A 22150-nucleotide genomic window follows, 5' to 3' on the forward strand; every position below is an offset into this window, starting at 1 on the left:
TACGGAGGTGGGGGAGAGTAGGTTTACAGTTGTTAAGTATGCAAAATGTAAGTTTACTCTTGTATTATTATTTATTAATTTCTATATTATTTTCTATAAGAACAACTGTAAACCTACTTTTCCCCCACCTTATATACCCTTAGTTCCCACAGTGCTTTGTCAAGGTGTTAAGAGCAATACAGAAATGAATTTGGCCGGTTCTCTGCCTCAGAAAGCAGTATAGTGCTATGTATGTGGAAGTACCAAAAGTGCTATAATGGTAATTTGGTATCATCAGATTGTAATAGTTTGAATGTCAGGCTCTTAAGATGTTTGAACTAAACTTGAAAAGACTAACATGACATTTAATTAATTTTTTATAAGGGAATCTTACATTCTTCCTCTACAACTTTTCTCAGGTTTCTGTCTTTTTGTTGTTGCTTGCTACTTCCTAATTTTCATTATGTTTTAAATACTGTATTATATACAAAATACTAGAAGATGTCTTCTCCTCTAGTTTATCCTATGGACTTTTGCCAAATTGATTTTCCTAAAACACAGCTCTTTATTCAAGGGAGTCTTCTGCAAATATTTTTCACAAGACAGACTTTGAATATCTTGGCTATGACTTCTCATACTTTAATTCCATCAGATTTTATTTTCCATTATTCCCCTATATTCTGATTAAGGTAATTTACCTTCTGTTTTCTTAGAGATTTCTTGTTCTGTGTCTTTTCACATAAATTGTTTCCATGTGGGATGCACAACCTCTCCCAATTGCCATTTATGTAAATTCCTAGTTTCCTTCAGCCTCAACTTACTGGATGGCACTCCTCCATGCCTCAGCTGGCAATAATTTTCCTATTATCTGAATTTTGCATTCTCCACTATACAATTTACACTTGCAATTCCTTATATTGAAGTTGGTGTTAAGTATCTCATCTCTGCATTATATTGCCATTTTTTTTCCAGCTCCCTACAGTTAGCAGAGTGGAAGAGTCTGTAGAATACACTGTCTATTCCCAAAAGTAAATATATATATAGAATAAGCCTATTGGATGAAAAAAACACAATCAATCAAGATGGATACTAGAAGAATGTGTAATGAAGTTATCACATGAAAGTCTGCTGGGTTGTTTGGTTGCCTGGCAGGCTGATGGGGCCAACTGTCTAGGTATTTGAGCAGGGAGATGAGAAATTTAAAAAATGTGGCAGTTTCCAGCAATGCTGTTAACTTCTGAACACATCAGGATGTTAAGTATAGAGACAATTAAAACTTGAAAGAGTATGATGTTTGTCATCTATTGCCTGAGCCAAATAGAGAAGAGTAGCTGGGATAGCTTAATAAGGTGAGGAAGCCAAGCATTAATGTTAAATTCACTTTTTGTGGTGTATATATGGTTTGATTTTGCTACATCTCAGTGAAAAGTTAGCATTTGAGCAGAATAATCTGATTTATAATAATGCACCATTGATCTCTATGCCTAAGTGGACTGCATAATGAACTTAGCAATTTCCTCTTCCTCTCCATGTAAAGGTAATTTCTAGCATGATAAAGTAATTAATGTAGATTGGGATTTTTGAGAACTAGATATAATTAAGTTTTCTGCATGGAATTCATCCCAAGGCCAAACATATTAAAATCATCACTCTAGTCATTCATAATAACCATATATAATTCCTTACTTCTGAGTAGAATGAGCAGAATGATGCCCTCATTCTTTAACCTCCAAACTATCTGTCCTCAGCAGACTTATAACCAATATCTTTGTGAAAAACTGTATCTGCTTGGCTTTATTGCTTAAAATGTATTTTATCTAGATAAATTTGAACTCTAACTCTTCACCAGCTGCATGACTTTGGGCAAATTTTGAAATCTCTCTAGACTTCAGTTAACAAACAAGTATAATTAACAACACTTACTTCATGCAGGTTGGTGGAGGATTTGTAGGAAGGGTGCCTGGCAAAGTGACTAAATTGCAAGCAATAAAAAGAATATTTTTTTTCTTTCTTTACCTACCACTCATATAAACAAGAAAATTCAGAGAGGCTGGTGAAATAATATTAGGTTCCAAAAAAAAATATGAATCTCTATTTCACTCTTTCTTTTAGAAAATATGAGATGTGTTCAATCCAATTTTATGTTTTTTAAGATTCAAAGGAAAAGTGTTTTCTGATTTATTCAATTGCACATAATTACTGAGGAAAGGAGATCTAGAATGATGTGTCTTCAATCCTATTGTATATTGTTTCTGGAAACCAATTTTGTACTAAGACCAAGTCTTCACATGTGTTCTCAGTACATATTCTTTCATTCTCCCCTAGCTAGGAATAAAAAGTTAAGCCAACTCTTTACACTCAAGAGATGATAATACTTTAAAGAGAGTGTTTTTTCTGAGGTTTCCAAAAAGCTTTTGGGCAGAGAAAAACAAGCAATTTTCATAGCTTACCTCAATTTTTTTTCATGAACTGAGTGTCCTTATGGAGAGTGCACTTCTTGACTAAAAGAGTTGAATAATTCTGAATGCTAATAAGGTGACATCTATTCATGGCTGTTGTTAATATTTTTTAAATGTTTATAATTCAATTGAATATTTTAACTGTGAAATTCCTAGGTGTCTTAATACTTTATTACATATATATTTGGCCACAGTATGCAGCCCTCATAGAAGAGATTACCAAGTAACTACATGAGATAATTTTAAAGAAGTTTTTCCTATAGATATTTTAAAAAGTGGCACATGGGATAATTATTTTATAAATATCCATAATAAACATCTATTGGGTCATGTTACATAAAAATCATAAAAAATTTTAAACACAACACTAAGTACCACCACTCAGGAAGACTTGTCAAAATAACTATATATGAGGCATACCTTGGTAATAAAATTTAAATAGAAAAGTACAACATTGAAAAGATACCCTTATATATCCTCTTTATCCCAAAATTTCTTATCCCCCAAACAATAATTATTTTTAGTTATACTTTTGGAATTTATTTCAGAAAGAGGATTTATTGGTAAGTACAATTCTTTTAATTTCATAAAAGATATATTGAATGTATTCTTTCAATTCTAGTAGTAAACATGACGAATGCCCACTTTTTCAACTTAATAGATTTCTAAACAAAAATTTGTCATGTCAGAAAGCTAGGCTTGTGCCTTCAACTTAGGGAAGGTCAGAAAATCAATTAACAACTTACCCGCTCTAGGTTAAAATTAGTTACTACTTCTGGGAAATAAAGAAAAACTGCTACTAGCATGCTGTTCATTTTAAGGATTGAAGACCACACACACTTAGTAGAAAAAAATGACTCCTCATAAGAATATCTCTTTCCTTTACAGTTAACACAATCTAAAATACACTATAGCAACTTATTTTCATTCAAGCAAATTTTAAATGATTTCTTTCCAGGCTGAGGTAAAATCTCTCTCTCTTTGTTCCTTTTATGTCTGTTTCTGATATTCAACAGAGCTCTTGTGGAACTTACTATACTCTCTGTCCAGAGTAAGAGTATGGCCTCAGTAAATTCAAAGGAGCCATGAACTTTCCAGCGACCCCACGTTTATGATGTCGTGCTAAACAACTGTAGAGTCAACATCAATCTCTGTTCCTAGGCTTTGATTGTGAACTTCTAGATGATCGCATGCCATGTCTGTTTTCTTGATATTTACTGGTTGAATTCAACTAAAAAGAAAGACTATATGCAGTAATTATCAACTAATGATATTTCAGGGGAAAGAGTCAATAATAATAATCTGTCCTACCCATTTCCTCTATTCAATTATGTTTCATACGTATTTCTCATTTCTTCTATTTATCTTTTTTCTCCTTTCCCACCTGTTTTTCTTTCTTCTGAAATCACGCAATACTCACACAACACACATACATAACACACACACACACACACACACACACACACACACACACACACAGTTTTAAATGTTTCAACTTCCCTTACCGGGTTGAAGATGCAGGCTCAGTAATTTGTCTTTGCACACGTGCATGCTTAATTAAATGTTCTTTTAAAGCAGTTTGAACTTCTGCTGGGATATCGGGGGAAGTGTGGCTGATTTTTATTGCAGGCTCAATAATAGCTTTCAGTGCTGGCTTTCCATTTTCTTTAATCTCTTTCTTCTCTTCTGTCTCAAGCACTTCGGCAGGAGGACTCGCAGGGGTCTGCGGGGGAGCATTGATGTTGGAGGTCACTGGTTTGCTCTTCCAGCAAGGCCAGCACAACTTCCAGAAGACAAAAAGAGAGACGACCAGCAGGGCCAGGCCACAGAAGCTGACGACGACTGCTAACAAGCTGACCGAAATATCTGGGGGGAAATTACAATGGGAAGAAATATTAGTTCATTGATACATATATAAAAGAGCAGGAGTGGTGAGGTGATTTTACATGATAGCTATTAATAATAGCTTCCTCATTTAGAATTTCAAAAATTTAATTTCAAGTTATCTTGGTAGGGAGAAGTTAGTAATTATGTCAGAAAATTCTCAAAGGATATATTTGAAAAATCCCACCCCAGGGAGAGTTTTGGTTGTATACCAAAAAAAAAAAAAAAAAAAAGCATGATCGATGCATATTATTTCCAAGGACATGGCAAAGGGTCAAAGAGTTTGAAAAATGAAGGTTGGCTACTTGCAACCTGCCATGAAGTCATGAGGCTTAAACTCAGAAACTGCATAAGCAGAAAAAGCTTTGCTTCATCTTTACTTCAACCTTCTCTCTATTTCTCTCTCTAAGCAGGAAGTAATGTTAAATATTTGTATAAACCACTTTATATAGTGTATATGAGAATAACATATTACTCATAAAGAATGTGTGCACTATTAGCTGTATTTTCAAACTCCATAGTTTGATAACCTCGCATGCTTTTAATTTCCAAAGTCCAAAGCTAGTTTAGGATTTGTTATCTAAGTCCCTTTACAATATAATCATTGCAAAATATTTACAAATTAATATATATTTATTATGTAAAATGGTTCAAAGAAATATAATACAAACATTAATAAGATTGACTACATAAATGAGAGAGAAGTGACATCAATTATGCAGAAGAATTACAAACAACTTATGGAGATATTTTGCTTTCAGGAAGGTGGAGCACATGCCCTTACTCAAGTGCAGATTGCATGTAGTAACTTCCTGACAAAGAATGCAGTATGGAAAGGGTAAAAAAGGCATAACTCTTCAGTGGAGAAACCTCACTCAGATGGCCAAGTTGAACATTAAGAGTGATAACTCGTATTGATAGCATGTACACTTCATATGACCTGATGGAAATGACACTGTACCTCTGTGGTCTTCCTCCCTTAAACCTGTAGCCTGAGTCCAATTATGAGAAAAATGTAAGACAAATTGCAGTAGTAGAGCATTCCACAAAATACCTGACCAGTACTCTTCAAAATTGTTAAGGTTATCAAGAATAAAATAAAGTCTAAGAAACTATCATAGCCAAGAGGAGACTAAGAAGACATAACAACTAAGTGCAATGTGGTATCCTGGATGGAATCCTGGAGTAAAAAGGGATATTAGGTAAACTCTAAGGAAATTTGAATAAAGTATACACTTCAGTTAACAATGTTCCAATACTGGTTCATTAATTGCAATAAATGTACTATTCTAACATAAAATCATAATAAAAGAAAATTACTATTATCTTCACAATTTTTTTTGTACACCTAAAACCATTCTAAAAAGTAAAGTCTATTTTAAAAAAGTAAATATCTCCCTATCTGCTTCCATTTTCATATTCCTAGGTAATCAATGCTAGCAATCTGGTGTTCTAGTATTCTTCAAGTTCTGAAGACCAAATAGATTTCCTATGAAGGAAAATTGTTCTAGATTCAAATAACTTTGCAATTTATTTCACAAATATAGTTTAGCCTCCGTGTCAAATATGAATCCAATTTCTTTCATTTGTTTTAAATAAAAATGTTAGGAATATGTTATAGGCTGAATTATGTCTGTTCCTCTACCCCATCCAAATTCTTATGTTGAAATCCTAACCCTCAGTTCCTCAGACTGTGACTGCATTTGGAGATAGAGCCTTTAAATTATTGATTAAGGCAAAATGAGGTCATATGGATGGCCCTCATCCAATATGACTGGCATCTTTCCAAGAAGAGGAGATTGGGACAAAGACACTCACAGAGGGATGGCCATGTGGAGACAAAGGGAGAAAGTGGCCCTCTGCAAGCCAAGATGAGAGACCTCAGAAGAAATCAACCTTTCCTGACGCCTTTATCTCAAGCCACTCTGCCTGTGGAATTTTGTTTTGGCAACCTTAGCAAACAAATACAGAATAAACCCAATTTCCTTCACTATAAATCTGGGCGTCTTTTCCTCCCCAGAAGCAACCACTGATCTCAGTTAGGTGTGTATTTATCCAGGCCAAGCACTAATAAACAAAAATATCTCTTGAAAAGCATAAAAACACAGAATTGTTTAACATACTTTTTACAGCCTTACCTGGTTTGGCTCAGTGGATAGAAAGTTAGCCTGTGGACTCAAGGGTCCTGGATTTGATTCCAGTCAAGAGTACATGCCCAGGTTGTGGGCTTGACCCCAGTAGGGGGCATGCAGGAGGCAGCCAATCAATGATTCTCTTTCATCATTAATGTTTCTATCTCTCTCTCTCCTTCTCCCTTCCTCTCCGAAATAAATAAACACACACACACACACACACACACACACACACACACACACACACATATATATATATATATATATATATATATATATATATATACACAAAAACATACTTTTTACATAAATGGTTTACTTCATATTTCTTCAATTTGCTTTATTATTTTTTTTATTCAGCAACACTTGAGGTCCAAGTTCATGTCACCTAGCAACCTATTGTATAATACATCATCATAATGGATATGTAGTTTCTGCCCAATGTCTTGCTATTACAACACAGCTATAATTAGTGTCCTTGTACCCTCTTCCATATGCATATCTGGAAATGTTTCTCTAAGGTTAATATCTAGAAAGAATTGTAGGGCCACAGGTTATGCACAATTCTAATTTTACTAGATATTTCCAAATTTTGACCCCAGAGTGGCTGTAACAAAAACATCTGTGAGTTTGTCAGTTCCTATAACTTCAGACAAATATTGTTGTAGTTTAATTTTAGCTGAACTGATGGGAGAAATTATACCTTATTTTAATTTACATTTTCTTGATTAGTAAGATAAAATGGTTCTGTTTAAACTCCCAATTTGTAGCTAATGGAAATCCATTCAGAGATTAAAATAATTCCAAGTTTTTATTGCTACTTAATTTTAAGGATAAATATTAATTTGATATGTGATATAGAGACATTAATATTTTCCTCACTTTCCTGTCATTGATAATTGAATATATTTCCCATTTATATTCCCTTGGTGAGGAATCTCTGATCATATTTAATATTTTGTACTTCACTTTATTTTTACTTTTTATTTTAATCAGCACCATACTTGTGGGAAAGACAAAAAAAATATAAAATTAAAGTTCTTCCTGAGTATTAACTATGGCTTTACAATAGAAGAATAAATATGACAATTTTGGCTTCCTAATCTTTTTTTAAAAATTGATTTTTTACAGAGAAGAAGAGAGAGGAATACAGAGTTAGAAACATCGATGAGAGAGAAACATTGATGAGCTGATTCCTGCATATCTCCTATTAGGGATGTGCCCACAACCAAGGAACATGCCCTTGACCAGAATTGAACCTGGGACCTTCCAGTTCACAAGCTAATGTTCTATCCACTGAACCAAACCAGTTAGGGCTGGCTTCCTAATCTTCATGTATTTTCAGCTCCATTTACATTGTATTTTATTTACCTTCTCCAACAGGCTAACTTCTCCAAACATCAAGAAACAAGAAAACTGTGGGACAATGTAAGGTAGGGAAAAGGAGGGGAGTAGTTTTCAGTCTATAATGGAACACTCCTCCTTTCTTACTAACAGGGGTCAGACATTAGAGATCTTTTATTATTCCACCCACAAGGATTTCATGAAATTCTCTTATGTCCTTGTTCCTTAGTGATAGGCTTTGGCATTCATAATGTTGTTTTCATCTTAGAGAAAAGCCCTGTGGCTGATCCCAGTTCCATCTTGCCTTTTGCTGACAATTCTCTTTCTAAAATCAATATCTGGTTCTATCATTTGGGGGAACCATAAAACATTTCGACCAAGTTGCTTTTGAAAGTGAAAGGCTGTGATGAAACAGATTTGGCTCAGTGGATAAAGCATCTGCCTGTGGACTGAAGAGTCCCAAGTTCAATTCCAGTCAAGGGCATGTACCTTGGTTGCGGGCACATCCCCAGCAGAGGGTGTGCAGGAGGCAGCTGATCGATGTCTCTCTCTCATCGATGTTTCTAACCCTCTATCCCTCTCTCTTCCTCTCTGTAAAAAATCAATAAAATATATTAAATAAAAAAGAAAGAAAGAAAGAAAATGAAGGGCTGTGCTATCAATAATTCCAGGGTAGCACGAAGTAACACCAAGTCATGTCCTGGCAACTGAGTTACATACTCACTGTCTTAGCTCTCTTAGCCTCACATCCTTCCAGGTCCCTCCTTAGCCAAACTTTGCATGGTATTGCATAGCATCTTTGTGATTTGACTCCTGGCTATTGACCCAGCTTCATTCTTCTGCCACTCTCCTACATATATTTCTTACTCTGACGACACCATTACTCTCTCAGGAATTTGTTCAGGCTGTTTCATGTAGCTCCACTATATTTTCTCCTCCTATTCGGCTGCCTGAAAAATTTCTATTCATTCTTCAATAATGAGATACAATAATACCTCTTGTCTGAAGCTCTCTCTGCTTCTCCTATTCCTATAGGCTTTTAAAGCACAACCGCCACTCTAACACTAGTATTATAATAATTGATTGGCCTGTAATTCTTTAACCCACACTCTTAGAACATGATATCTTTCAAAATTATCATTATTTTCTTTTGGATAGTACAAAGGTAACATGGTACACATTATCCGGGATAACACCTAGTAATTAAACACATTAATATATCTATAATGAATTGTACAAATTAGTTAACACTGAGTGGGATAATTGAAGACTGTAAGTAGTTAATGCCAATTCAGGTGAGGTGTTAATACCAAATTAACAAAAGAGTAAGTAATAAGGAGAAAAGAGGCAAAGACATGGATTGGGTATAAATTGAGTGATGGGTCACAGTTTAGAAAGGAGAGCAGAGACTCATCTTGTGATGATATCTGGTACTGAAGAGTGGATTTTTTATAATGGAGACCAATATTTCTAAGTAACTGTTAATGTTTAGGAAGCTAATAAATAACATTCTATTTTCCTATTTACTTGTGCAGAGCACAGCTGAGGGACAGACACAGTATTCAAGCTGGTAGCAACTAAAATACTTGGGAATATCACCTTAGGTCTATTAGAAAGTGGACTTGCTAATATATCACCTTGAATGCATTAAACTTACCCATATGGGCATAGGCCTGGCTGGATAACCATAGGTGTTCCCCGTCAGGACTCAGTCCTGTAAAATTCACTACATGGAGGAGCAGAGGATATTTGTCTCCTGAGCATACACCTCAATGGAAGGGTAACTGCGAAGTCATAGCTCAGAGACGGGAGTGGGATAAGTTCCATAAATATTCCCATCATGAATCTCCTTCCATGCAGAAATATAAAGCAAGGGGACAAGGTATTTCCCCTCAATAGCAACAAGTGAAAGAAGGTAGATTAAATGCAATTTTATTTTTTGAAAAATGAAAAAAAGACTATAAAAATAAGCTTCTTGCATTTTATATAATTTTACATTCCTTGCAATCATGACTAATCATTAGAAATATTTTTAAAATCTGTTTAATACTTAGATTTTTATGACATGAGTTTTTCAACAAAATCTGTTTAACCGAATAAAAAAATAATCTATCAAAAGATTATGGGAGGATTTATAGTCATCAAAATGTTTTTAATGACTCTTTTTTATTGTATTTCAACATTTAACCATGACATAAAGAATATTATAACTTTGGATTTAGTGCAGAGAAAAACAAGTAGCCCTAATAACATTTTTAAATCAATTACTGAAATGGTCCGGTATACATTTCAGAAATGTTTTTCTGGCTAGGGAGAAGATAAGAGTGCAAGCCAGAGTAAAAGAGAACTAGTTAGCAGAATTACAATAGTCATCCACATAGAAGATTATAGCGGCTCCAAATGAGGGTTTCTCAAATGGGTAAAAAGATCAGATTCCGGAGATAATTGGGAAGTCAAAGTTATAGTGTAAGAGTGTGGACTGAAGGACAAGAATGTGACACTTTAAGAGACACACAGGATGATGATGTAAGGAAGACCCTGACTTCAGCTTTGGCCTTACTGAGTTTCCAGTACCTGTGGTCATGCTAGTAGAAATTCTGAGCAAACTGCAACTCCAGATAAAATTGAAGGACTTACTTAAATAGTGGAATCTGAATCCAAGAAAAATAAACTCCTCCACAAAATCCTGATTACACCAATATTTAAGAACTATAACTTCAAGGAACAAAAAGCCTGCATGGATAAAGTTTGGTAAAGAGTAGGAGTATAAAAATAAAAATCAGATCAATATGTTTTCATAAGTTTGAAGGAGAATAATTTGAGGTTTAAGTAACCATTAACTTTAACAAGCAGGTCTTTAATGAATTTAATGAAGCTAGAGAAACAAAGGTGTTAACTAGGTTAATGGAATGAGGATGTGAATTCTACGAGTAGATAATTCCTTCAGGAAACCAGATTTAGGAAAAGAGGAGAGTTAGAGCAACAACTCGACTAGAATGTGGCGTTGATGAAGGTACTTTCAGTAGGATGTGTAATACTCAAGTACGTTTTAAAATTTATGGGAAGAAATTTATGGGAAGAAATGAGTAGACAGGAAAAAATAGGAAGTAAGCAGAGTGAATAATTAATGATGAAGTCCCATAACACATGAAAATGGATGGGGCCTGACGCAAAGGTAAAATAATTGGATCACTTCTTCCTTTGTAAGCAAAGGAGGGTGGTTCTGGAATGAAGTAAGTTTGTATGTCTTTGGCAGGAAGTCAAGTAAATTCTTGTTTGTATTTTCTCTCCAAAGTGGAAGTGAGGGTTAACCGCCAGTTATTTGGGAATAGTTTGGAATATTTAGCTAGAGTGGGAAAATTCGAAATAGGAACATAGAGGACAAAAGAAAACTCAATAGGAAAAAAAAATAGATTTTTGGTCAAAATTGAAGCTTCTTTTGAAATTTTATACTAATAGAGTCAGTGATACTAGTCTGCCTGGTTTTAAAATTGCCTAATTATTCAGTTGCTTTGGTGTAGGGATAGAGAGACAGGTGAATGAGGTCCCTCCCTACCCAGGAGACTGTGATAAACCTCAGAGGAGAAAGTGACTGCAATGATGAAGGATGTTTCATAAGTGTGATGCCATATTTTATTGATAGGAAATTTGCAGATAAGTAGAAAGGTGAATGTTTTGAAGTTTCTACATGAGAAAGATGAAATCATAGGAGCTTTTGGTTGTAGGCTGAGATACCTGAATTTATAATTCTAAGATAGTATTTTTTCAGCATTATAGCAAGTGTTTGGGCATGATCATGAAGAAAAGAGATAAGGTGGAGAAGAGGAGAAGGTCACTGGAGGAAAGGTGCCACCAGGGTGATGAGTATGAATGGCTTGCCTTTTCCATAAGGACTATGAAGTTGCTCATTGCAATGGGCCAACTTGACGACTAGGACTTGCTGGCTAAAATTTTTAATGTCTTTGTATAATTTTTTAAAATATATTTTATTGATTTTGTACAGAGAGGATGGGAGAGAGATAGTTAGAAACATCAATAAGAGAGAGACATCGATCAGCTGCCTCTTGCACACCCCCTACTGGGGATATGCCCGCAACCAAGGTACATACCCTTGACGGGAATCGAACCTGGGACCTTTCAGTCTCCAGGCCGATGCTCTATCCATTGAGCCAAACCGGTTTTGGCAAGTCTTTGTATAATTTTATAAAACTCACTACTAGTATATAATCATCCTATTATATCTTGATAAGACTAAGAGTTAATGAAAATTTTTAAAAATTAGGGTAGGCTCTAAGATAATAGATTTAAAATTGCTCAATTTCTGGCTTACTTACATACATATATAACCATTGCTCTACCACTCTCTATCTGTCTGACTGTATATCTGACTCATTTATTTTTTTTTGTAGAAATCACTTTTTGTTATCACATCTTGATATCTTAAAATAAAATGACACAGTTCTGAAACACTGAGAAAACAGAGTAAGCCTAACAATGCCAATTTCTCAGAAACATTTACTAAACTCTGTATAACCAGATCATAATATCCACATGGTCCTATTCACTGTGGATTGTGAAAATTTAACTCTAATTACCTACTCCCCATGCAGATGGCTATTATCGCACAGAAAAGCATAGACCAACTGGCATGCTCTGAATTCCCAATTACCACTGCTTTAGTTGATACTTCAGTTGATATCTGCACTTTCTGCATCTTGTTTCCAAATTTCTAAATGGTAGTAAATTTTCAGAATGTACAAAAATTTATTTCTCATAATTAATCAAATTCTAATTTAGTTCACAGATATTCCTAACCTTTTGTTTTTTAGTGGTTTCCCATTGCTGCCTGACCACAGATCACATTTATGGCATCATTCTGTCAAGAAAGAGGGGGAGTAAAACTTATCAAAGTAAAACTCCTATTCAAAAAAGCTGAAGTGAGCTGCTTCAGGGAAGTTGAGGCAAGCTGCTGCTAAGAAGAAAATTTGAAATTACTTATGCTAATACTATTATAATGGGGCATACTTCTGATTTCTAAAACAAGGGACAACATTAATAGTGGTTTAAACAAGACAGAAGTTTCTCACTCAGGTAACTAATTTTCTTGGCGTAAGCAGGCCAGAGCAGTACATTAGCTTCCAGGTGTCTGGAATCCTGGTTTCTCCTGCGTTTTTTGCTTTGCTATGCAAAGGGTTTTGCCTTTTCCTTCAAGTCCAAGATAGCAAGACACCATGTCCACATTCCAGGTGGCTGAATGGAGGAAGAATAACAAGGGACAAGGGACACTGAGTGACAGTCCGTTCATTTTAAGGGCACAATCTGGAAGAAATGCACATCTCTGCTGCTGACATTCCTAGCAACAGAACTTAGTCATATGGCTGCACCAAAATACAAGCGAGACTGAGAAAAGTTGTCCTTTTTAAGTTCTGGTTTTTTTTTGTTTTTTTTTTAATTTAATTCTGCCACATGCCACTTAAAAAGAAAGAATTCCAATCTGTGAAACAGAAGGGGAAAGCGAATATTGGGAAACAACTAGCAGTCTTTTCCACATCTACAAATTCAATACATAATCATTCAATGTACTTATCCTGGCAGCAATGCCTCTTACAGATTCCACTTGAATAGTATTGACTTTTGTCTTTGCTTTGAATTTCAGTAAATGACAAAAAAAAACACACAAAAAAAAAACCCACAAAAACTTTGTATCGTACATAGAGGTCCAATGCATGAAATTTGTGCAAGGGGGCTTGGCCCTCACAGCCATGGCCCTCGCAGTCCCGGCTTCATCCAGAAGGTCATCTGGAAGGTCGTCCTTAAGATTGTTTAGCCATCCAGTCTAATTAGCATATTATGCTTTTATTATTATAGATCTGATTATAAAATCAATATTTTTAAACATTTTCACTTCCTGAAATCAGAGTGAATATCAGTATTAATCGCTTGTTACAATCACTGATAGCCAGGAAGTCATGGTGCCATTGCTTTCTCTATGTATGCACCACAGGAAAAGCAACATTATTGAAGGCCAGTGAATGAATCTCAGTGGCTGGGAAGGAAACGTTGGAGAGAACAGTGAAGCATACCTTTGACCCGTTAAGCCGAATTTTTGTTGGGATTAAATGGGAAACTAGTGTGTGTCAGATGAGTTTGGCAATATTGTCTACATTCCGAATGTACAGCTAGCTTAGGAGCACAACAAAAATAGCCTTTGCGTTTTGTAAATTATTGTAAGAAAAAAATGCGTCAATAATTTTCTTGACAGCACTCTTGATGGCATACAGTCTAATAATGAGTGGAATAACAAATACATCTTCAATTCTGAGTCAAAAAAGCATTCAGAAAGATGAGATTCAGAACTTTAAAGTTACTTGAGCCCAACTGGTTGTTTTATTTTTCTGGTACCATGTAAAATAACAGTACATCTCATAATCAATAACATCTTAGATTCAGTAAAAATTAGATTAGTCTCTAAGATAATATGATATCCCAATATGGTATTCAAATATCCAAATTTATAACAAAAGTCTTTATATATGCTCATTCCTGAGTAAACGATTTATAACCTGTGATTGTATGTTAATTAGATATTTAAATTAACTTGCACAACTATGCATAGCATTCAATTAATGGCACCAGTAAATTTTACTATCTGGAACAGTGGCTTTCACAAAGTAAGTGCTCAATAAATAGTTGTTGGATAAAAGTATAAGACTAAAAACCACTTAATGTATACATTAATAACTCATACAGAAATATATTAGAAATGATAGTAAGTTTTTTCATACTATTTTATCAATTATCCCTTAAATTTGACTTCTGAAAGAGAACTATGGGGATATGAAGGCTGAAGAGAATACAACAGTCTTTGCTGTTCATTTAAAATAATTCTGCCCTATGAACAAACTGACATCTACAAGATTTAAAAAATTGACTGTAATTGTTTCCTATTTAATGATGAAATGTTAAATTAGACAGTAGATTATAACACACTTCAGGATGTACCTGAATGAAATAAAGAGTTATTAATATCAGTCGCCTCCCCCATCCCATCCCAACCACCCCAAGATGATTCTACTTTTGTAGCTCTGAAGCCATCACAGCACAGTTCCAATTATATGTGGTGTTTTGTTTTCTAATAGTCTACATAGGTCATGTTAATGTCATCACTCACAGCTTCAGTGGCCACTTAGGATAGTTAATGTTATGAAGAAAAGAACTAATGTGTGAGATAATAACAAGAAGCTATCTCTTCAGTCAGGGATTTTGTTTCTAAATTTGGCCAGTGTTAGGTATTCCACCAACAAAACAAATTGGTATTGTACAAATTAGATACAAGTAAAATAATTTATTGATCTTTAATAACATTCCCTATCAGGAGGTCTAGTTTTCTTTGACACATTCATACCAATTATATTTTGGAATCTTTAAATAAATAGATAACTCTCATCTGTTTTGTAATATTCTTTTAAAAAAATATATATTTTATTGATTTTTTACAGAGAGGAAGAGAGAGGGATAGAGAGTTAGAAACATTGATGAGAGAGAATCATCGATCAGCTGCCTCTTGCACACCCCCTACATGCCCTTGACCAGAATCGAACCCGGGACCTTTCAGTCCGCAGGCCGACGTTCTATCCATTGAGCTAAACCGGTCTCGTCTGTTTTGTAATATTCTGTCTTCAATGCTCATAATATTGAATTTTAATAAAATATGGGCTGTAAATTACTTAGCTAAAATATGGTGGGAAAATAAGCCAATGCAATTATAATGTATTGTTTTTATAATTAAAAATAAAAAATACCTTAGCCATTTTGGCTCAGTGGATAGAGCATTGGCTAAGGGACTGAAGGGTCCCAGGTTCGATTCCAGTCAAGGGCACATGCCCAGGTTGTGGACTTAATCCCCAGTGTGGGGAGTGCAGGAGACAGCCAGCCAATAATTCTCTCACGTCATTGATGTTTCTCTCTCTCTCTCTCCCTCTCTCTTCCTCTCTGAAAGCAATAAAAATATATTTAAAAAAATTAAAAACAATGTAACTGGTAATTTAATATCTGCTTTCATTATCAGTTTTTTAATGAACATATAAAAGGAGCTATATTTACAATTATATCAATTCAAAGTTGTGTATTTGTAACACACTAAAACCTTTTACAAGATTTACTGTTGAAATAAATCAATTATATATTTGGCACAAAATATGAGTAAACAGTTGTTATACTTAAGTGCATATGTATGAATACATTCAATAAAAAAATGAACACTGTAGCTTATATTTGGATGACAGCAAATCTAATAAAAAGGAAGTTTAAGGTTTGGGTCATACTTTTATATTAAGAAATCTTATTGATACTTTATGGTATACCACTAATTACAGCCAACAGTATAATAGTCTATCTTTACAAACATTTGTCCCAGTGCCCTTTAGCACCAGGATCTCTTCTTATTCCTACTGTTTGTTGAGAGTAGGTTCTTAGGAGCCCTGGGTTCCTAGCTCCATCACTAACTAGGTGTGATTTGTAGGGAAGTTGCCAACTTTTCCTGCAATAGTTTACACATCTGCAAAACAATGATGTCCAGTTCTAACTGGAATGACTAATAGCAATTTGAATAATAATATATTATTTTCAAGCTCATTTCTACTTAGGGAAACAGGCTTTACTTTTACCACTATACATGGATATATTAAATAGACATATACACTTTAGTAGAACTTCAGTAAACTCATACATTTATTATACAACACAAATATAGTGACAGTGTCTATTGCTTTTTCATGGGCATGATGCTCATTACATTTTAGCTTCTAAATGCCTCAAGTACAATAATTTCTGTCATTCCAGAAATTAAATGTTTTGATGCTTATCCAAATAGGATACTGTATTAGAAACTGGAGGCACAAACATACAACTATATACAATTTCTTTACAAAAGGGATTTGGAGGTTACTAAATACCACCCATAATTTTATAAATAAGAAAGTTGAGGCTTCTTGGGGACAAATTCATTGATTCAACTATTCATTCTTTCATTCACTGAGATTCTATTAGGAGCCACAGATTTTTCTAGGCACTAAGCACAAAACAGTAAACAAACTATTGTCCTCAAAGAGTTTATATTTTATTGATTTAATGCGCACATCATTAGTAGATTACAATGTAAATCAGGAAGAACACAATTATATTTTCAAGTATAGATCATTTTAATTGGCACTGGAAATTTTATTAAATATTTATGTTAATGTTTGTTTTCTGCCAGAATTTTATACAACAAATGAATCAGATATACCCCCAAAATAAAATACTTTTGCCACTAATGATTGGGTTTTAAAGAAAATGTGATTTGAATAAAATGGGTAGCTATATACTTTATTCATAAAATCAATCTTGTAAGAATCAGATATCAGAGACTTACTGCCCAAATAAAGATAATTTATAGATCTTAATTTGTTACAAGAGAAAATATGCTGCTAATACTGAAAAAAATATTGATGTTTTAGAATTAAGAAAATTAGATGCTTGCTGGGACCTGTTTGGCCTTTGAAAGTAGTGGTCCATTTCCCTTTAGAGGAAATTAGACAAAGCACAACATGTATTGATGAGCAAGCAAAACTGAGACCAGAAATATAAGAACCAGGTCATTCATCAGTGGAGCCACAATGGAGAGGAAGGGTGAAATCCTCTCATGCATCTTCTTCAAATGGTCTATTCTTCTGAATTCATTTGGATTTACTTGCTTTCTTCCAAATTTACAAGTAACAAAAAATTTTTCACTGTTTCTAAATTGTAATTCTTTATACACTGATTAGAATGCGTAAAACTCAGCAGTTTAATGATATTGTGATTATAAATAAATTAACTGAGCAATCATTGCTTTATGTCTGTAGATAAAAACTTATGAAGTCCCCTTATTCATTTTAAGCTCTTATGTTAAAATTTAAGTTCCTTAATCACAGAGAAAAATCATGATAAAACTTTTAAAATTTTATGTAGCCATCTCCTTTCTTAATAATTAACTTCAGTGAAATTCTTTGCCATTTGCCTACTCAGCACTACATCTAAAACTTTTATTTTAAAATTTTAGCTTCAAATTAAAAGTGGCAAAATGCAAAATTAAATCATTGATGTATTAAATGTTTATTTCAACTATTTACATTAAATCTATTTACGTATACAATTGTGATATGACTGATTTTAAGTGGGTTTGGTTAGCCAAGATTTATGAGGTCTGCCTTACAAACAACCTACGTAGTTTTCTAGAACCTTAAAAGCATTGGGACATGAAGTAGTAATTAAAGACTGACTGTAAATGAACCCAAATCAGGCTCAGAAAATATTACATATATTTAGTCACAGTATATCTAAAAAAAATATTTGAGACCAATATATTGTTTTGTATTTTCCTTAAGTGTTTTAGTATTAAATTATATTGTGCATTAAGATAATTTAGGGGGTGATATATCTCTTTTATTTTACACACACACACACACACACACACACACACTAGAGGCCCGATGCACAAAATTCATGCAAGGGCCTCGGCCCTCACAGCCTTGCCTTCATCTGGAAGGTCATCTGTATGGTCGTTGCGCTGTTTGGTCTAATTAGCATATTATGCTTTTATTATTATAGATATTTACTGATTTCAGAGAGAAAGAGAGACAAAGAAACATCAATGATTAGAGAGAATCATTGATTGGCTGCCTTCTGCATGCCTCCTACTGGGAGTGAACCCACAACCTGAGCATGTGCCCTTGACCAAAACTTGGGACCCTTCAGTCCACAGGCCAACGCTCTATCCATTGAGCAAAACCAGCCAAAGTGACATATCTCTTTAAGGGGAGGGGAGAATCAGTGGTGAAAAGATTGTGAAAATATGATTTTCTAAAAATTACACATAATGAGCTTTCTAGTGTACAATGATGTCTTTAGCAAACTACTCCAAAAGAGTAAATTAACTAATGCTGGTAGCTTCAGGAAGTCTAAGTCTTTAAAAATTTTTACTGTTATATGGGATTGGTTAACTTAATTGGTAAACTCTCAATAGCAATATCACTGCTACTGCTGATATGGAGAAAGGGGTGGTGAAACTTGCTCTTTATTGACATTTTAAAAACCTGTAGGATAATGTCTTATTTATATATGTTACTCATGACTTCTTTAATGCAGATTGAGTTTGACTGGGATTACCTCAATTTCTCTCCCGCTACTCTGTGTGAAAGCATCTAAAAATACACACAATCTGGAAGCCTGCAATTGTCACTGCAACCTTAGACAAACTGACACCATCTGGGCAGTGCTGATTAACATTCAAAGTAAATAGGCACTGTACCATTCAATGTCGAGGTCCTTCCAGTGATGTGCTTCTAATTAGGTGAACAGTCAGTAGAAGGATCACCTACTGAAAGTGTTATTTTGGAACCTATGATAAAGGGCACAGGAGCATAAGCTACAAGAAAATCTACTTTAAAACACGTGAGGCTGAGTGGCTGATTAATACACTTAAAGATTTGCTAACTAATCCTTGGATTCACTTCATAGACACCTCTTGCTATTGGGAGTTTATTTGCCAATTAAAGCATTTTACTCCCGTTTCCCAGATTTACAAATGGAAAGTGTGATGAAACCTGGTGCATCTTTATACGTCAGACACAGCCTAGCAGAGTGTCTTCTTTAGTGACAGCCACTCAATATATATTCATATGTCAAGTTAAATACCACCTGTGAATAGCATATACAATATTTTCTAGTAAGGGGAAAAATGTCCATGTATTTGTTTTAGACTAACCTCCCCTTTTTGTTCCCAAGGGAGAGTCCAAAGGAATTAGGAGGACCACTACTTCTTAGGCTAAGCTCAGAACCCTTTCTTCAATTCATATACAGCACTGTGTTCTACTTTAGGCTAATAGAGTTGTACGTTCACAAAGATTGAGAAGCTAGTACTATTTGGTTTCCAGCCCTCACAATTTTTCCGCATTATCAGCCAGTCTGAGACCTAGGAAAACACTACTTGGTCAATGACCACAAAGGGGAAGGAAGGGAAGAAGTTAGTATTTTTCTCCACAGCATCATCTGTTAAATGACTGCCCCCCCCCCTCAAAAAACAACAACAACAAAAAAACCAACACACACACACAACACGGGTCTTCAGACGGACCGTTTCTTCCACTGTACACCCTTTTCTGAGTGTAATCTTTAACATGCGAACCCTATTTCAGAAGAGCTTAAGTATCACCACAGAGAACCTTATATAGTCGCACTATTTTGACAGTTTACTCCATGCTTAGCAACCATACAAATGACACGCATCTATGTGATGTTCACCCAGTCGCTTCCTCTAATAGTTGAGTATAGTCCATTCCTAGGAATTCAACACCTACTGAACAAGTGGGAAAGACTTCTGTTGTGGTTACTAGAGATTCATAGAACGTCTAAGTTTCCAGCACGTGGACAGCAGCAGTAACGGATCCTGCTGCTCCCGGGTCCAAGGAGCAGCATCTTTTCAGGTGCACGCGGGAGCCTCTCAAGGTTTCTCTTACCTATGATCAGAGGATTCAAAACCCTGCAGACATTCCATTTTAATTATGGTGCATAAAAGCTAAACCAAATGTATTCCCCCCTCCATCCCCTCTCCCTCTGCTTTGGTGGTGGAGGTGGTGGGGAGGGTGGGTGTGTGTCGCACCCTTCTGGCCTCCCTCCTAGCAAGCAAGGCTCTCTGCAGCCACGCTCCTCCCAGGGCTCAGAGGTCCAGCTCTCACTTGTTGCCCTGGCTACCTGCAACGCACAAAGCCCCTCTAGGAGACTGAAGGGATGGGGAAGCTTAGGGTTAGAAACCAGACCCTCTGGACTGGAGGCATGAAAACCCTATGCCAACAATCCCATAGCCAGTGTCTATCTCCCAAAGCAACAAGTGGCTCTCTGGGGGACCCTGGCTAACACGCGAACCACAAACCCGGAGTCCATCTCTCCCCTGTGAACAGCACAACAGGCATTAACCGCATCATTGCGCAGCTGGTTAAGTCCCTTGCCCCAAAGCGTGTCCAAAACAGAGGCTCTGAGAAGGCCCCTCCCTCCGTCCCTCCCTCTGGAGAGAAGTCTGCCACCTGAGATTTCTTCCAGTCTCCAGATTTCTCATGGCCATCGTCCTCCTTCATCCCACCCCATTTATTTCCAAGTTTCCAGAAGACGCCTGTGGGTTGGGGTGTGTATGAGAAAGAGCGTGTGCGAGGAAAGGATTTATCACCTTTTCCCTCTCCTCCACTCACTCTGCGTGTGTCCTGAGGGGCGATCAATAATCCCCCTTTTTCCCCCAACCTGGACACGAAGCCTTGGAAAACCACATATATATATAAAAGGGCTTTGGAAACTATCAAGTGCTCAACAGGTTGCAGCTTCGAGTTACCCTTTCCAGGATGCTCTCTGCCTTCCGAGGCCAAGACGGCCAGCCCCTTGTGCAAGGAAATTCTTTGCACCAAAGCACGGATGCGCGAGGCCCCTTCCCCCAAAGCCCGGGGCAAGGGGCACGGGGCCAGGTCAGGCAGCCTGAGTCCCCCCGGGCGAGCGGTCCCCGCGCCGCAGCCTGCGCGCCAGCCGCTGGGCTCCGGGCGGGAGACGCGGGCGTGGGAGTGCGCGGCGAAGGGGCGCGGGAGCCCGGGAGCCAGCGGCGGGCAGGGAGCAGAGCTGAGAAGTGGAAGAAGGAGCCGGGCGGGTGGAGATGGGGAGACAACAACGCAGGCAAAGCCCGCACCCCGAGTAGCCAGAAAGGAGCCAGGTAGGAAGAAGGCGCTGCGTCCTAACGGTGCCGCCGGCGCGGCGCGGGGGGACGGAGCTGGGAGCCAGGAGCGGGGAGCGAGAGCGCGATAGGGGAGCCTCCGGGACCCTCCCCTTCCCTCCCCGGTTACCTGTGCTGCCTCCGCCCCGGCTGCCGCGGTCCGGGGGGAAGATGCCAGAGCACTTCTCCCACTCCACCTGGCCCGCGAAGCACAGCTCGGTGACAATGTGCAGCGCCTTCTGGCACAGGCTGTTCACTCCGTCCTCCTTGTGGAAACTCATCGTTGGGCTTCTTTTGCCTCAGTTGCCGGCTGCCCTCCCCGCGCCTGGACCTCTAGGCTGGCCCCTCCGGCGCCCTAAGCCATAGAGGCGGCAACTCCTAGGAGCCCCGCGCTGGCCCCATGGCGGGCGCGGGGGGCGCGGGAGCGGGCGGAGCGACGGCTGCGGCGAGGTGGGCGCCGAGTCCCGGCTGCAGAGAGCCAGCCGAGGCGAGCCGCCTGGAGAGCCGGGGTATGGAGTGCGGCGGAGAGGGGGAGACGGAATGAGAAGCCAAAGCCCCGGGCTCCGGAGCGCGCCCCCCTCCCT

The 22150-nt window shown here is 37.1% G+C and overlaps 1 protein-coding gene across 1 annotated transcript in view; it reads right to left on the reverse strand.

Moving 5' to 3' along the window:
• The window catches only part of SYT10 (synaptotagmin 10), a 62228-nt gene extending 40298 nt beyond the window's left edge, over positions 1-21930 (reverse strand). Inside the window, exons 1-2 of the mRNA XM_036458657.2 lie at positions 21697-21930; positions 3944-4304 (exon numbers count right to left, since the gene is read on the reverse strand). Of these exons, the coding sequence (XP_036314550.1) occupies positions 3944-4304; positions 21697-21847 (512 nt within the window). The 5' untranslated portion in view covers positions 21848-21930. The remainder of the gene's footprint in view (positions 1-3943; positions 4305-21696) is intronic.
• Positions 21931-22150: the final 220 nt, after the last annotated feature.

Source organism: Pipistrellus kuhlii, unplaced genomic scaffold (genome assembly GCF_014108245.1).
Source record: "Pipistrellus kuhlii isolate mPipKuh1 unplaced genomic scaffold, mPipKuh1.p scaffold_m20_p_3, whole genome shotgun sequence".
In the NCBI taxonomy this organism is placed as follows: Eukaryota; Metazoa; Chordata; class Mammalia; order Chiroptera; family Vespertilionidae; genus Pipistrellus; species Pipistrellus kuhlii.